The sequence below is a fragment of the Helianthus annuus genome, chromosome 15, assembly GCF_002127325.2.
Source record: "Helianthus annuus cultivar XRQ/B chromosome 15, HanXRQr2.0-SUNRISE, whole genome shotgun sequence".
NCBI lineage: Eukaryota > Viridiplantae > Streptophyta > Magnoliopsida > Asterales > Asteraceae > Helianthus > Helianthus annuus.
In genome coordinates this window covers 69,030,987-69,045,785 of record NC_035447.2, presented here as the reverse complement: position 1 = coordinate 69,045,785, position 14,799 = coordinate 69,030,987, and the positions used below count along the sequence as shown (strand labels likewise).

The following is a 14,799-nucleotide window of genomic DNA, read 5'->3' as shown; positions in this document are numbered from 1 at the left end:
GTTTGAACGAAATACTTTTCAAGGATTCTTGATTCTTTACTTGTCGACACTTGTTTCTCGTTAAACCAATTGAAACTATTAAAATGATGCGATTCGAATCCTAAATCTCGAAACTCGAAAGCTTTGTGAAATGAATAAACGTTTAAATATTTTATTTGTTACAAATACGGTCATTATTCAAATTTTAACTAATTAAATTAATTAACTTTGTTTTTAAAAGTTTATTTTTTTATTAATAAACTAGTTAATCTCGTTAGATATTAAACTTTCTTTTAATATAACTAGGTTATTTAATAGTTCAGGGGTGAGTTATGCAATTTTTGCAAGTGTAGAAGTTGCAGGGACCATTGCGTAATATGCTGAAAGTATAAGGTTAGGTTTAAATCACAAAAAAAGGAAATAAAAAGGATGCAGACCGCGGGACTCGAACCCGGGTCTGTACCCTTACACACGCGCGCCTTAACCACTCAGCTGTGGTCTTCACTTCGTTTAGAACCCAGGCCACAAATCCTTTATACACTCGCTGAAAAGGCCTGATCAGCACGACCAGCCCATTCCCAGCTCGAATTTGAGCGCGATTTTGAGTGTTTTTGAGCTTTAAACTTGCTTTTAACAATAAATACACAACCACCAACTAACCCTAACTCTTCCCTATAAAAACCCATCATCCTCCAAGCATTTTACACTTTTCTAATCATCAAAAACTCTCCCAAATCAGCTGCCAAACACAAGTTCGAGCAGATTCATCCCCTCTTACAAAAGTGAGCATATCTCACTCGTTTCTTATCCGATTCACTAGATTCTTTTTCCTACTTCTTTGGTTTGATCTTAGCTACGTCTCCATTGGTTTTCCATGGAAAACCAGGCCTTGGAACATCACCAAAAAGACTCCAAAGTTGACTGATTTTTCTGTTTTCATCTAAAACTTTGTTAAACTTAGTAAACTTGAGTTAATCTCATCTCAAATCTATGTCGTAATGCTCATAATCAATCGAATGGTTAGTTAGGCTTAAAAACAAGGCTGAGAAATGTTAAATAAGAGGTTAAAACCTCACAAACATTCTGTTTTGGTTAGGGTTTTACCCACAAGAAGTGTTCAAGCTTGGAACTTGATGAATGTGTGATTGTTAGACTAGCTTGGGCTATCTTTCATAAAAATCCACTCACTTCTTGATGTTTTCTCATTGATTAGATGTTGTATTTCATTATTCTTGTAAGTTCATGACCCTCCTTGTTGTTTATAACAAGTGTAGTGGTGAACAATAGAGGTGCCTAAATGGAAGCTTGTTCCTCCTACCTCATGTATGAATTCTATGATACTTAGAGGTGCCTAAATGAAGACTTTAATCTTCTACCTCATGCTTGACATATATGATGTAATATACACTATGTAATACTTATGTAACAACCAAATAATCGAACTCTTGGCGATGAACTAATGGACATTCGTCAAGCTAGTAGATTGTATCATCTTAGGCCTTGACAACTTGTCACGATTCTGATGGAACCTTGTTCCATGGAAACATTTAAACTCTTTTAGAGTTTCATAGTGTCAAGAACAAGTGTCATAGGTGTTAGATGATTATTTTCATATGTTTATTTTCATGTTATTTAAACTCCAAATCCCTAGAACCATATGTAAGCACCTCTTAAACTCCAAATCGAACACATTCAACTTTCTAGTCTCAACAACTTCGTCACTTTGGATAAATCATAAAGCATATGCAATTTTGTGAGTATACTCGAACCCATTTTACTTTTTAAACACTTTTGGGTGCAACATGTATTCTATGTAAAAACACTAAACACTTGAAACTATTTGAATCATATTCTATCCACATGTAAACATGTTCACCTCTCGCTAGTCTATTGGGAGTTAGTCTATGAACGATTTGATGCTTGTTAATCTCATATGCTATATAAACTATTAGTGTCTATATGCTCATTAACTTCGTACAAGCCCACCTTAACAGTTATAGCGCTATAGGAGTAATGCACCGCCCACTAGTCTCGGGGTATTGTTAAGTTAAACATGTTACCTCCCATTATTCTTTGGGATAGGCTATTTTAACGCATTGTATTCTAGGGTTTGAGCATATAGTGACATCGTTTCAGCGTATTAGTAACTTGCATCATGTTATTTATGTTGGATATGATCACGTTAAACAATTTTATTCTATGTTATATTACGTACCAAACTTGTATACTCGCCAACTTTTTGTTGATTGTATTTTAATACATGTTGCAGGATGATAGACAAGATGATGCTAAGTGAAGAAACAAGATTTAAGTGGACTTAGAAACACACCTAGATTAAACTATTTTGTTGTATAATCGAAACAATGTTGTTTATGTTGAATTCTTGTATTACACTTTAGCAATTTATGAAATTCAATTTAATTTATATTGTCACATAGTGTTATGATGTTTTGAGCAATTTGTTCGTCTCATCCCGATGTTTCCGCAATCGGTTGGGGTGTGACATGTGAAGACATTGTTGTTGAATCCAATGAGATGCTTGATGTAATGAGGTTGTATTAATAAGAAGTAATAATTGATATAACTAAGTTTTCCAAGCCCGGGAAGCAATCCCGGGTAAAAACCTAGTCATATATATAAAGACAAGACAAAAGTCCACCGACCTTTGTCTTTAATATTATATAAATATATTATATCTCCGGTTTAATCATTTATGCATTATTATATTAACATTATTTTTAATAAAATAGGTCATTAAGATTAACCACATGTCTTATTATTTGAAAAATTATATCTTTATAAAACCAAATGATTTAAAATATTAATTATTGACAAAGACGATAAAGTTAAAAAATCAAATCTAACTTCTAAGGATTACAATTAATATCATGTGTCACTCTCTTCTACCTTACATTTTATTTTAAAATATTTTTTAATCCAATAAATTTAATTTAAATATGTTAATAACCAGATTAGGATGAGTTGTTTATTAAATATTACTATAAAATAAAAAATATAATAATTATATTTTTTTACTAAACCATCCTTATATTAATACTAATATAAAAAACTCAATAATTAGATGGTAATATTATTAAACCTTTTTAAGTGTGTGAAAAGGATTATATAAAATTTTATGATTACATATTTTTTTATATTTTACGTGTATATTATATGAGTTTGTAACACTTATAAATTGAAATATTATTCAATCTAATTTATTTTAAAGGGTCTATCTCTGTAACTAACTCTTATTAAATACCTCCTACAATGAAAATTTTTAAAGAAGCCGAAAAATACGAATTGGATGAGAAAATAATTGCACTAATGTTTTCTATTTTGTCTACAATTATTATTATACATATTATTATTATTATACATATTATACATATTATACATAAGTGGCCATGAACAGTAATTGAAAATTTTTGAGAATTTGTTTTTTAGTAGTTTTATATTTATTACTTAATTAATAGTGATTGTTTTATTAATATTATTTTTATTTTTAATATATGTACTGTATTGTACATATGATTTCTAAGGGGCCATGAACAGTAATTGAAAATTTTTAGAATTTGTTTTTTAGTAGTTTTATATTTATTAGTTAATTTATTAGTATTTGTTTTATAAAATACTAATTTGTTTTTTAGTTAATTTATTAGTATTTGTACCAAAAATTATAAACAAACATTGTACCGACACCAATGTTGTTTGAACGATGGTTCAGACTGTTACGCTAATAGTACCGATATTCATTTATCGTCACAGATATAGTTGTATAAATGAAAGTTTTTGAAACCTAAAACCATAAAAATGAATCTAGGTACCGGTACCGATGTTCCGTGTGGTAGCGATACAACGTCAGCTTATCGAAAGAGAAAACAATAAAATAAATATCGGTACCAAAACCATTGTTGTACATCCGGTTCAGTGCAATAGCGGTACGATATCCGTTATCAAACATGACACCATAACAATGAATACATACCAGTATTGATGTTGTTCAGTTCAGTTTCGTACGGTATGGCAGTGATACGGTGTCAGGCTCTCCAAAGCAAAAACAAAAAATAAATACATGTATCGATGTAAATGTTGTTCAATCGGTTTGGTATTATAGCAGCATTGTGTTCGTTTTCAATAAGAATCTATATTGCATTGTTGAAAAAAAATAAGCAAGAGCGCAAACGAATCAAACCAATATAACATGAACAACATCAATATTGGTATCGATATTTGTTTTTATTGTTTTCGATCGATTAAAGATTTTCTCTTTGGATTACAATAACAAGTGTCGATACTATAACGAACCAGACTAATACCAACTGATTTCCGCCGCGAAGCGCGGGAGAATATAACTAGTTATTATTACAAGAAAAAATCAGTGTCCTACATCCACACTACAAAGAATTTTAGATATTTTTTAATGTCTAAGGCTAGTGGGTATGGTGATGGTCCATCCTTGGAGGATGATCCGCCACGTAGGCGCCATGTCATAGTCCTCCCAAGGATGGTCTATCCTCCAAAACTAGAGGGCATATGAGGATGGTCCTAGTCATAGTCCTCCCCACCACTTTTATGTTTTTTTTAATCTTCTATTTTTTTTAGTCTTCTACTTTTTTTTTAACATTTAACAAATATACTAACAAAATATTTTCATTAATATTAAAACCACATTACATAAACATAAAAAAAACATAAACTTAATAAAAATACATAAACTTAATAAAAAAAACCAAAGACTTAAAAAAACATAGACTTAAATAATATTATGCTTCTTCATGATGTCGGTTTGAAGTTTTTTCAACATCGAACGTTTCGGCTCGGGATACTGATCGACATCCATCGTTATCATTTCCCATTCCTTTAGCCGAATTTTTTCATCCGAAATTCTGATCGACATCCGAAATGCGAACTTGAGCAAAGTTGGTATTACCATTGTTCTCCTTATACTTGTCCAACGCTTTTTTAAACACATCGTCCTCGCTCATGCCGCTACGACGGTCACTTGTATATAATTTATTATATTCCTCGCAAAACCTATTGACGGACGCGTTCATTTTCCGCCACTTTGAGGAGACCGAGTCGATATCTCGATACGGGCCTTGGTCCATAAGGACGAGGAACTTCGCCAAAACCTTGGACCAAAACCCCTCACCCGTTTGGTTATTACCTATAAAAAACAAACAAAATATATAAAGTGTTAACAAAAAATAAAAAACCTTTAAAAAAATACAACCTGTTAACAAAATAATAAACAAAAAAAAATAAACTTTAAAACAATTATAAACCAACTGTTAAAAAAATAATAAACAAAAAAAATTAAACTTTAGAAAAAAAAAAACAACTGTTAAAAAAATAAAATAAAAATTAAACTTAAAAAAAAAACAAACTGTTTAGAAAAAATAAAAATACGAATCTTTTGTCGGGTGGTCAGATGTGCCAGTGTAAGCCTTGGCTAAGGCTTCTTCTTCGATTGGTGTCCACTTAGTCGACTTCGGTTTGGACGGTTGATCACCCACCACTTGCTTGCCTTTGTTTCGTTTTCCTTTTCCTTTAGGCGGTTGGGTTTCGGGAACAACCTCCACATCGTCTTCGGGTTCAGATTGTTGAAAGGGTTGCGGCCGGATCGGTTGGGGTTGAACAGGTGGTGTGGGGTTCGGTAGAAAATTATAAGCACCCCGCATCATCATTTGTTGGAGGGCTTGAGTTTGAGAGAATTGAGCGAATTGGTTTGGCGAGTGTTGGAATGATGCAAACGCATTTGATGAATATTGCGAGAATTGGTTCGGTTCTAGCGTCGGATAATATCCCGGAACCGAGAAAACCTTAGGTTGGGTCGGGTTGTTGGGATTGTTCGGATTGTTCGGGTTGTTCGGATTGTTCAGGTTGTTGAAGGGATCCATGAAAGAGTATAATGTTTATAAAAGTGGAAGAAGATTTATAAAAATTATGTGAGAGAGAGATGAAATTTTGGGGTTAAATTTGTGAGTGGAAGTGAAAATGGAATAGAAATATATATATTTTAAAAATTTGACCGTTTGTTTTTTTGTTTAAAATGGAAATTTTAATTTTTTTTATAATGGTAACTTTAGTAGGGGGCCCCACTTTTTGGACCGTCGAAAACGGCGAGAAAAGGACGTTGAGGACGGGACGGGGGGAGGGGGGGGGCACGGTGTACACACCGGCGACAGACTGGGACGGTAGGGGGACAACCCCCATACCGTGTAGCCTAACAAAAGCCCCTCAACTAGGTAAATTCAATGGGAAAAGACCACCGACTCCCGCGAACACAAACGGCACTAGTTACCCGACCTATCACTATTCCGGAGGAAATTTATCATCTGAAAACTCACTGTGGTAAAATCTCTAACTCAACCCAAAGCATTTTTGCTCTAGGTGAGACTCCAACCTATAATATCCACTTTAGGAGCTGGGTCATGGGGCTGCCAAGAATTCTAGAATATTACTAGCTGGGAAAAATACATAGTTTGCTAAAAATAATATAACATTTACTATTTAACTCACGTTTGATTTCATAAGCTTATTTGATATATAATAATAGAAACTCAAAATAATCATAAAAAATAGTATATATTGTCTATTTCAAAACATATGTTGTTCAAGTGCTAACGTACGTTGAATTGTAAAAACATATAAAAACCTTTATCGTTAAACAACAAAAGGGTACTTGTTTTTGAAACTTAATAAGTGCATCATCATCATTAACGGTTATCGAGGAGTAATCTCAGAAATAGAAGCAGTATTTGTAGAAATCTTCGATGATCCAGATTCTTTACTACTCTCATTCGAAGCACCGACATGATCACCACTATTTTCAATGAAAAACGCAGGCTCTGATGGTACTTGAAGAGTGAGGGAGAAGCTATTGAGCATAAGAACAACCTCAGACATCGTTGGCCTATCCATGGCATCTTTTTGAACACATAATAACGCTATGTGAATGCTTCTGACGATGTCGGTTGATGAACTTGATCCTTTTAATAGTTCCGGGTCTATTATATTTGATAATGTTCCATCTCGCCAACATCTCCATGCCTAATAGATATCATCAAAAAAATTATGAACTTATGTTAAATTTCCAAAATAATAAGAAAAAGAAAACATTATTTTCGTTTCAAATTTTGAAATAACAAGGTACTTACATAGCTGAGAAGGTAGAGATTTTCGTCGTCTCGAAAACTTTGGTTTTGTTGGCCTGTTATTATTTCTAACAGCAACACTCCAAAGCTAAAGACATCTAACTTCACAGAGAATTTGCCATGCATTACGTATTCTGGTGCCATATAACCACTGAAAAGATTGCAATGAGAGAAAAAAAGTTAGCAAATTTTGTTACTAAAATAATGTACATACTATGTATTTTGAGGCACTAATTGTGTCAAGATCGACGGTGCGCATCTATGCTCAAAGGTGTTATACTTACTAGGTCCCCACAACCCTGTGTGTATTGCCTTGCGTTTCATCAGGGTTAAACAATCTTGCCATACCAAAATCTGTTATTTTGGCATTCATTCGCGCGTCTAATAAAATGTTACTAGCTTTGAGATCACGATGGATGATTCTTACACGCGAGTCTTCATGAAGATAAAGTAGTCCTCGAGCAACACCTTCGATTATATTGTATCTTGTATCCCAATCCAGAAGTGATCTCTTATTCGGATCTACAAACTCACACGTTAAATGCATATTAAGGGAACTTCATTACTAAAGTCTTTAATGCATTTAGAACAGCTTTATTACCAAATAAAAGTTTATCAAGGCTTGAATTTGGCAAAAACTCGTATATGAGGAGTCTTTCGCTTCCTTCTAAGCAAAAACCAAGCAACCTAACTAAATTACGATGGTGAAGCTTAGCAACCAACATCACCTCGTTTTTGAACTGTGGTTCACCTTGTCCGGAATCAACTGACAACCTCTTCACTGCTATTAAACGTCCATTTTGGAGCTCCCCCTTATATTACCATACAATAGTGTCACATCAAACTTTATTTGTTTATTCCATTGAACATCACTACTAGAAAACTAAGTACCACGGATGGAAAATCCCTACTTACAAAAAAAGGCTCAAACTATTCACACACCTCATCTGCCTATTTACACACCCTCTACCTCGTATATGCTCTACCTCGTATAGGCCTATACGGGGGGTGTATGTCAGTTCTGGTTTGGCTGCTCCTATACGCCGTGTATAGGCCTATACGTGGCGTATAGGACCCCTCGTATAGGTCTCGTATATGACTCATGCCCGATATATGCCACGTATAGGCCAATATGGGGCGTATATAAAGTTTTTTTTTTTTTTTGTTTTAGCAAACTTTTATAAAAAATAAGTTATCTATCTTAAATAAAAAAAATAAAAAGTATAGGATATGATACAACACCTCTATAGGCCTATACGAGACTTATATTATACACTATATGATACAATACGATACAATACTATAGGATACGATACAACACTCGTATATGCCTATAGGTGTAGTATAGGTCTCGTATAGGACTATAGGTGTGATTTATGTTTCGTATAGGCCTGTAGGCCTATACAAGACCTATACGAGACTTATACTACACTATACTATACGATACGATACAACACCCATATAGGCCTGTAGGTGTAGTATAGGTCTCGTATAGGCCTATAGGCATATACAAGACCTATAAGGGACCTATGCGAAACTTATACTATACATTAAATGATACGATACAATAAGATACTGTACAACACCCGTATAGGCCTATAGGTATAGTAGAGGTCTCGTATAGGACTATAAGTGTGATTTATGTCCCGTATAGTCCTATAGGCCTATATAAGACCTATACGAGACTTATACTAAACTATACGATATGATACTATACTATACTATAGGATACAATACAACACCCATATAGGCCTGTAGGTGTAATATAGGTCCCGTATAAGCTTATACAAGACCTATACGAGACTTATACTATACTTATGATGCTATACAATACAATACGAGACTATAGGATACGATACAACACTCGTATAGGCCTGTAGGTACAGTATAAGTCCCGTATAGGACTATAGGAGTGGTTTAGGTCTCGTATAGGCCTATAGGCATATACAGGACCTACAGGGGACCTATACGAGACTTATACTATACACTATAAGATACGATACGATACTATACGATACAATACAATACAATACAATACAATATAATACGATACTATAGGATATGATACGACACCCGTATACGCCTATAGGTGTAGTATAGGTCCCGTATAGGATTATAAGTGTGGTTGAGGTACCGTATACGCCTATACGGGTATAGTATAGGTCCCATATAGGATTATAAGTGTGGTTGAGGTCCTGTATACGCCAATACAGGTATTGTATCGTATCGTATTGTATTGTATCGTATAATATAGTGTAACACAAGTCCCGTATGGACATTTGGGTGTAGTATCGTATCATATAGTGTAGTATAAATCTCGTATAGGTGCCCTATAGCTCTTATATAGGCCTATACGAGACCTAAACTACACCTATAGTGCTATATGAGAACTACACTACACCTATAGGGCTATACGGGTTTTGTATCGTATCTTATAGTATCGTATCGTATCGTATAGTATCGTGTCGTATAGTGTTGTATCGTATCGTGTCGTGTCGTATTGTATAGTGTATAGTATAAGTCTCGTATAGGTCCCATATATGTCTTGTATACGCTTACAGGCTTATACGGGACCTAAACCACACCTATAGTCCTATATGGGACCTATACTACACCTACAGGTCTACACAAGTGTTGTATATTATCCTATAGTCTCGTATCGTATCGTATCGTATAAGTCTGATATAGGTCTCTTACAGGCATCGTATGGGCCTATAGATGTAGTATCGTATCATATAATGTAGTATAGATCTCGTATAGGTCCCATATAGGCTTATAGGCCTATACCGGACCTAAACTACACCTATTATAATTAATATGATTTTTGTATAATTAATATTAGTGTTATTATAATTAATATGAATTTTTTATAAGTAATATTAATGTTATTGATATTAGTATGAGTTTTTTTATAATTAATATTAGTGTTATCGATCTTAAAAAGAGAAAACAAAGAAAATATAAATATATGCCGTGTACAGGGCAAGACTAGGTGTCTAGTGTGGTCCAAAAGACCATTTAGCCCTATGTTGCCCCCAGTCTATCCCTAACTCAGGGGTATAACAGTTTTTTAAACAACCCTAGACACCCAATCTTACCCTGAAGTTTAAAATTTAAAAAAAAAAAGAAAATGACAAATTACCATTTTAGCCATGAGACACCCCCAACTCAAGGCTAAAATGGTAATTTGCCATTTATAAAAGTGTTTATAAAAAAACCCCCTTTATATAGGTCTCATACATGCTTATACGAGGCATACAAGAGAGGCAAAAAAGACCAATTTACCCATGCATACAGCCCCAAATCAGGTGTAAAATGGTCTTTTTCGTCTATACGCTCCGTATTGGCCTATACGAGGCATATAAGACAAAATATGACATAATCAGAGATTCTCTTGGAAATTGAAAAAAGGTTATACGAGGCCAATACGAGGGTGTCTGAGTAGGCGCTTGGGTGTTTGAATATATAGACCCCAAAACAATTGTTGAAATGTACCTTGTAAACAATTCCGAAACCACCATGCCCAATTTTGTTGTCTTCAGAGAAATCATTTGTTGCTTTCTTCACTGTTTGAAAATCATATTCCAAAAATTCTACAATGCTCGTATCAGACAGTTTACCTAGAAAAGGGAAGAATAATGATATTAAGGTTTAGGTTCATATTTAGTGTTCGTTCTCCATAGCAAAATGTTCTTTTTTTTAATCTTATGTTACTTGCAAATTTGAGAGATCTTTCATATGAATGCTAAGATGCAAGTTCAATAACTTACTTTCTATACTTTTTTCAAGCAATTTCTTCTTCCTCAACATTGTGAAGATGCAAATAGAAGCTACTATCATAACAAATGCTGACGTCGCCATAACGATAGATGTTACTATTCGAGTTGAGCTTGTATCTTTCCCTGCCGAACCCACTGTCATGAAAGAATAATGGTAAGATAAATGTTAGGTGGATTTGTTTAAATGGTTTGCCTATGATAATGCTATGATAAAATTATATAGTGTTTTGTCATTTAAGGAAAAGCAACCATAAAAGTATCAACCATGAGCTTTCATTTTACCAAAGTTTTAAGTTTTCAAGTATGATGATATATTTAATTATACATTTGGGATCATTTATCTGTGATGATAGTGGAATATGGGTGAGGTTGTAATTCTGACAATGGTGTACAAAGATGGACGATGTCGATGCTTGTTAGGATAAGACTGGGTGAGGCTAAACATAACCCTATATATATATATTTGACAAACCCTCTTAGTAGGGCAGGAGTACACGCAGGAGTACATTAAGGTGTTGTTTGTTTTTGATTAAAACGTCTGTAAAGAGCCTATGTGTGCAGGTGGGCAGACATAAGACCTTGAAGACTGTTTGTTTTTTTTTTTTTTTTTTTTTTAATCAGATCTAAAAATGGCTTTTTCTATCTTAAAAAAAAAAGCTATGAACCTTTGCTTCTAACATCTTCACAAACCCTTTCTTCCTCTCTTTTCTATTCAAAAATACATAAAACCCTAATCCAAACACTGAACACCACAAAAACTTCTCTGTTTCCTCTCTCTAAACTCCGATGACCGGAGTAAAAGTCCGGCCGGTTTCAGGTCGGATCTCCGGCTACCGCACACCCCTAACTCCCCTCCATTACATACACCCAACCCCCATCCTTGTTAAACTCTCTGCACACCCACAAGCACCCTCAATCTCATCTTCCTCTGGTTAAACGGACGGTCGGCACCACTCTTGGTGGCGGCAGCACTGTGGCAGTGGCTCGACGACAAGGAAACGACGGCTAGAGCCGTTTCTTTTTTGAAGATTGTGGTGGATAAGGACGACGGAGGTGAGCTCCGGCCGTCAGAGAGCTGATAATGATGGGGGTTCAGGAGTGGCGGAGTCGTGGTGACCGGCCGACCACTTGTCAGGGCGGCACCACGAGTTGTGGCTTTCGGCGGGGAGGTGGCAGCAATGGTTCTGGTCGGAGACGAGATGCTGATAATGATGGTGGTATTTGACGGCATGACCTGATAAACTGGCGCCGGCGAAGAGAGTCGTGACGGCAAGAGAAGTCCGAGCAGCAGGTATGTAAATTTGTGGTGCTGAGGTTTTGAGTATAAAGTTGTTAAATGTTTTGTTCAAAGTGTGTTTAGAATGTAAAATAACAAGAGCTTGTATTGTTACTCATTTGATAGTATTGTGATTCTGTGAACAGCTGAACATGTTATGTTATTTGATAGTATTGTGATTATGTGCAGACACTATCAATTTATAAAAACAAACAGTATTATATTTTCAGCTTGCAGAGCTTCAGACCACATCTTCAGTTGCAGACATGAGAACAGATGAAATCAGCTTACAAACATTTTATGTCTGCAAAAACAAACAGCACCTAAGTGGAAACCATAAACAAGAGGATACGTTTAACACAAGACATTTATTATTAGTTGTAAAAACGGGATGAGAGAGAGGGACATGTGGTGGTGGTGGGTGGAAAGCCAGAGGGAGATGCGATGATAATATAGACTAGAGTTGGCAATAGATATTTGTATAAGACACAATGAAACTTGTTTGTTTACTGAAAAAGTACACTACTTGGTTTTTTTCTTTTTTAAAAATAAATATAATTAGGAGGCTACGATCTATTATTTCTTCTGCTTGGTACATAAAACATACAACTGTTTTATAAACATGATATATAAATTAGTTAAACAAGTTGTATTCATTTTTAATACTTATATTATTCGCGTCGTCAAAAACCTGTTAAACCTGATAAGACACGATTTGCCAGCCCTAATATAGACACAAATTGCTCACATACATGTAGTTTTAAACGCATTATTGTAATGAATCAGCTACTTCATTTTAACCAAACAACTCATTCATTTATACATGACGCCATGAAAGATTAGATGTGTTGAAATTTTTAGTACACTGTTGTAATTAGTTTAGATGTATCCTTGTAAAATTACATGAACCTTTATAATTAATTTTGACACATTACTAGCGATTTAGACACATCGACATATGGTTATAACCAACAAGACAACGTTAATTTTTTTAAAAGATATATCACCACTAAACTTAAATAAAATAAAATAAAGTTGTAGATTATATTATATAATTCATAAAAATAATAGTGAACTTGATATTAGAAAAACTGGTAGGACGGATTCAAATAAAAAATGTTAACGATCAAAACTAGAGTATTTTTAATTTTCAGGATGCTCATTCTTAAGTGTTGAATTTTCCATACGTTCTCCTATCCACATTTCTATTTCTTATGTAGTTTATAAATTTATGAAGCAAAAAAAAAAAATCAACGAGTGGGCCTTAAAAGTTCTTTTTTTTAATTCCTAAAAGGAGTTATATTACGTTATCAATGATGTAATATTGACGTAATATTAAAAAAATATGCCGTATGTTTCTATCCATCCTATTAAAAATGCCGTATGTTTCTATCCATCCTATTAAAAAAATTATAAAAATTAAACATAATTTTGACTTGACTTAGAAGTTCATTTTTTCTAATCAATATACACAAAATAAATAAAAAAATTATCAACATGTAGACAAATATATTTGTTGGAATAAAAGTCAGTGTCACTAATATATTATCAAATTATTAAAAATGTTTCTATCAAATAAGAACTAGAGGAATGTGTTCTTTGATCATAAATTCATAACCAATAACACAAACCAATGTTTTCCTTTTTCACTAATATATTATCAAATTATTAAAAATGTTTCCATTATAAGTTTATTACTGATTCGACTATTACAATATGAAAAATACTATTTTTTTAATTAATTAATCAACATTCAAATAAGAAGAAAACGTACCAGGAGGAGGCTGGCCCTGAGGTGGAGGAGAAATGGTCACATTCACATTCTCATAAAATAGATGATCTTCATACCTTATATTACACTTAGGTGAAAGAATCCTCACCCCCATTTTTACGCGACAACACCCATTGAGTCGCGCGACCATATCTCTCAAGCAATTGCCACACTGTTCACTCGTTAGATCCGGAGTACACTGCGCAAGCCCATAAATGGCCGTGGCATTAGCCCGTGCCATCCTTCCAGTAGCGTACTTTAACTGTCCGCCACGGGCCGCTTGAACTGTCACGTTTCCTAGCAATTTTAACGTGTCTTCAAATAATCCGGCCGCATTGGTGACATTATCATCCATATATTCCTCTATAACATCAATAAAAATATTTTTCCCTAATATAGTATTATTAGTATAATAAAGCATACAATTATCATAATATCCACTTGAATCTATCTGATTGGGGCAAATCTCCCTCAGCTTCACAATGGAGTTGTTGATACAAGTGCGACATGATACCAAGTCAGTACTGTCGGCCCGACAAAGCGCGATGGCATAGGCCGTGTCAGGGCTCTGGCCCGAAGAGCTGTTGAAGAAACCGTAGCCGTTGTCAGTGGCGGGTAAGCGGGCGAGGGCGCGGTCAAGATTTGTGCGGAAAGTGCTGTTTGTTGTGTAATTGGGATATTCGATATTACAATATTTACTGAAGAACTCAGGTTGAGCTAAGATGATAATGTTTACGGAACATATGAAATAAAAGAAGAGTACCACAAGTGGGTTTCTAGTAAGTTTTGACATTATTCTGCCACTAGGAATGGTGGTGAGAAGTCCTCTATAGT

General features: G+C 34.5%; 1 protein-coding gene across 1 annotated transcript; it reads right to left on the bottom strand.

Moving 5' to 3' along the window:
- Positions 1-6,551: 6,551 nt before the first annotated feature.
- On the bottom strand, positions 6,552-14,799 carry LOC110884448 (putative receptor-like protein kinase At4g00960). The gene is made up of 7 exons (XM_022132159.2): positions 13,969-14,799; positions 10,910-11,053; positions 10,635-10,759; positions 7,741-7,951; positions 7,424-7,661; positions 7,143-7,290; positions 6,552-7,035 (listed from the first exon to the last, which is right to left on the bottom strand). Exons 1-7 carry the CDS (start codon positions 14,756-14,758, stop codon positions 6,709-6,711), a joined length of 1,983 nt encoding a protein of 660 aa, XP_021987851.2. The 5' UTR covers positions 14,759-14,799; the 3' UTR covers positions 6,552-6,708.

Coding starts and splice junctions, on each gene's coding strand:
- LOC110884448 (XM_022132159.2), bottom strand. CDS start 14,758: ATGTCAAAACTTACTAGAAACCCACTTGTGGTACTCTTCTTTTATTTC. Junction 10,760..10,909: donor GCTTGAAAAAAGTATAGAAA/GTAAGTTATTGA, acceptor TCCCTTTTCTAG/GTAAACTGTCTGATACGAGC. Junction 7,662..7,740: donor CCTTGATAAACTTTTATTTG/GTAATAAAGCTG, acceptor GTGAGTTTGTAG/ATCCGAATAAGAGATCACTT.